We start from the raw sequence: 3480 nt of genomic DNA, 5'->3' as shown, positions 1-3480 counted from the left end.
TTTTTTTTTTTTTTTTTTTATCTTCGTCTCTCTTACTTAACATTTAACATTTTTAATTAACAAATTGTACAAAGAAAAAAAATGATACTGTGGTTCAGATACGGAAGATCTAAGAGCTTAACAATTCTTTTGTATATAGAGCTCTTGGAAAGTGTCGTGTTGTGGTCGGTCAGATTTCAACTCTCTTGTATAAAAGAGTCGTTAACTTGACTTCCTGTGACAGTTTTTGTTTATTAGAGTAATTTTAATATTTTAAAGAATTGATGATATATGTGTATATATATATATATATATATATATATATATATAACAACGATATTTTGTAGATAGAATACTGATGTTAAAAATAAACAGGAGGAAGAAAAGTGCAATTATGCGGATTGGCTCAATACGGGAATCTGATTGGAATAACAATTGGCTACACAATCACAGCTTCGATAAGCATGGTGTAAGTTTTTTTCTTGACTTACTTACAATCAAGCATGTTTATTTGTAACTTGACAAGACAAAGTATTTCATGATTTTATTTATTGATCTACCTTTAAAGACAATTTGCTATGATAGGTAGAGTTAATGCTATACAAAATTCCAAAACTCTCTTTTTTTGTTTGTTGCTGTATATTTGATGCAAATGGGGTAAAATGTGTACATTTTTGAATTGTTTTTAGAATTAAAGAAAGAAAACAACATAGTAATAAATTTAATGATTTACTGAAACAGGGCGGTGAAGCGGTCGAATTGTTTCCACAAAAATGGGCATAAAGTGAAATGTGCTACTTCGAACACTCCCTTTATGATCGTATTTGCAATCATCCAAATTATTCTTAGCCAAATCCCAAATTTCCACAACCTCTCTTGGCTCTCCATTCTAGCGGCTGTAATGTCCTTTTGCTACGCCTCCATTGGCATTGGTCTCTCCATCGCCAAAGCGGCTGGTAAACAAGATATATACATTCTTATGTACTTTTAGTAATTTAAACTTTTGAAAAAGAGTGTTCAATCCTAATGGTTTTCAAGAAAAAAATTATAAAGGTGGCGGTGAGCACGCAAGAACGGCACTGACAGGAGTTACGGTCGGGGTTGATGTATCGGGTTCCGAGAAAGTATGGAGAACGTTCCAAGCGATTGGAGACATCGCATTTGCCTATGCATACTCAACTGTACTCATTGAAATACAGGCAAGTAGTCACTATTAATGTCCTACTGCTGGTTTTGTAAGCATGTTGAGGGTTGACTTATTGATAGTAGGAGTTAGGGAGACAGCAATAAGAGAGAGTCCAAATGAATTGAATTGTGTGCCGTTTGGTCGCAAAGTAAACATCACTGCATGGACCTACCCATTAAATAAGAAGAAAGTTATTAGAAATAAGTCTTCGTAGTGAAAGTTGAGAGAATTTAAAACCATTTCAATTTTTAAAACAGTTTAAATGATTAGGGTGAATGCGCTTCACCACCATTCAAGAATCATGTGTTTTTCTAACTCTACTTAGAGCATGTGGAGTCAGAAGTTCTAACAAATAAGAACTTTTTGTGAACTTTTTGAAAGATTTATTAAATACATGTCAATATATGATTAGTTTAAAATTAAATAAATAGTTTAATTAATATATAATTATTAAAATGTTATATATGAGACTATGAGAGTTTTATCTACTATACATGCTCATATATCCTATAAAATTCTGAATAGCAATTCGTTACGGATTTAATTGATTTGAGTTTAAACGACAACATTTTTAAAAGCAATTCATATTTATTTTCCGATATACATTTGGTTGAATTATATTTAAGAGACTTGTGTAATTTTTGATGTAACTAAGGATTTCTGGAATTCTCATGGATACGTCTTAATTAATTTTAAATATTCAATATACTAGAGAAATGATATGAATGGAAAAGATGGATAGTTTTTACTATTTATTATATAAAGTTATAATTTAGTATATATCAGTCAGCTTGTTTAAATCTTATTATATTTTATAGAAATTTTATCCAAAGAACCATTTGATTTACAATATGATAAAGTTTAAGTTTACTGACAAGAGCCTTACATATACAGATTAACTTCTATGAAAACTCATTGTAACGGAAAGCTATAAATATATAGATTAATAACCTTAGTTTCTCGAATATATTTTTAAAACATATATGACTAGTAATCAAGATATTCACTAATTAAACAAAATATTATCTTGAATAAGCATCTTCTAAATTTCATGTACTTCCATTTTGAGGGATACGCTTTTTTTTTTTGGTTTTTTTATGTTTTGTTTTGAAATGAGCTACACCTTTGTTTGACCTTTATATACGATCACATTCAGATAAGATACACTCAAAAACGAAAGGAAAGAGTTCCAGTGAAATTTAATTAGCTTCTTTTTAAAATGTATTTTTTAGCTCTACTAATTAAACTATGTAACTTTCTAAACGCGGCAGGACACCCTGAAAGTAGGTCCACCATCAGAGAACAAAGCCATGAAAAGAGCAAGCCTCGTGGGTGTTTCCACAACGACCTTCTTCTACATGTTATGCGGATGTGTTGGTTATGCTGCCTTTGGAAATGATGCGCCCGGGAATTTTCTAACCGGCTTTGGTTTCTATGAGCCATTCTGGCTAATTGACTTTGCCAATGTTTGCATAGCAGTGCATCTTGTTGGTGCTTACCAGGTCTTTTGTCAGCCCATTTTCCAGTTCGTAGAGAGTCAGAGCGCAAAACGTTGGCCAGATAACAAGTTCATCACAAGAGAATATAAAATCCATGTCCCATGCTGTGGTGAATTTAGTATCAACTTGTTCAGATTGGTTTGGAGGACTTCATATGTTGTTGTCACCGCGGTTGTAGCCATGATCTTCCCTTTCTTCAACGATTTCTTGGGTCTTATTGGAGCAGCTTCCTTCTGGCCTTTGACAGTTTACTTTCCCATTGAGATGCACATTGCTCAGAAGAAGATAAATAAGTTCTCTTTCACTTGGACTTGGCTAAAAATCTTGAGCTGGGCTTGTTTCATCGTCTCCCTCGTTGCTGCAGCCGGATCTGTGCAAGGACTCATAACAAGTCTCAAGGATTTCAAGCCTTTCCAAGCTCCCTAATGAAATTTGTGTTCTCACCAAAACGTCTCAAAAAACACAAAGTTACATGCACTCTCTTCTCTCCAATAAAAGTGTCTATTTCTTTGTAATTTATTGGTGTTTTATCACACAGCAAAATGTTGTATTGTACTTGCTTGTTTGAAGATCTATCAGCAATTAGCCCCATTTCCGTTTTCTTGGTCCTTATGCTCACTTACAATGAACATGAAGCAAAATGAAAAAGGAAAGCATAACAAGCAAAAACACAACACAAATTAGAGGAATAACCAATTTCACTATAATAGCTTACATGCTTAAAGGATTGGATCTTCTCTACCAATACGAAACAACAAATTTTAAGTAAGAACTAGAAAAATATAAAACACGCTTGTAGTGGGTTCTATATTTTGT

The 3480-nt window shown here is 32.8% G+C and overlaps 1 protein-coding gene across 1 annotated transcript in view; it reads left to right on the top strand.

Annotated features, from left to right (window-relative positions):
* LOC104725460 (amino acid permease 6) overlaps nucleotides 1–3266 on the top strand; it is a 4966-nt gene extending 1700 nt beyond the window's left edge. The window contains exons 3-6 of the mRNA XM_010444126.2: nucleotides 355–448; nucleotides 721–935; nucleotides 1033–1178; nucleotides 2437–3266. Of these exons, the coding sequence (XP_010442428.1) occupies nucleotides 355–448; nucleotides 721–935; nucleotides 1033–1178; nucleotides 2437–3090 (1109 nt within the window). The 3' untranslated portion in view covers nucleotides 3091–3266. The remainder of the gene's footprint in view (nucleotides 1–354; nucleotides 449–720; nucleotides 936–1032; nucleotides 1179–2436) is intronic.

Source organism: Camelina sativa, chromosome 11 (assembly GCF_000633955.1).
Source record: "Camelina sativa cultivar DH55 chromosome 11, Cs, whole genome shotgun sequence".
Lineage (NCBI taxonomy): Eukaryota > Viridiplantae > Streptophyta > Magnoliopsida > Brassicales > Brassicaceae > Camelina > Camelina sativa.
Note: the sequence above shows the minus strand (reverse complement) of the source record. Positions and strands in the feature narration are given on the sequence as shown.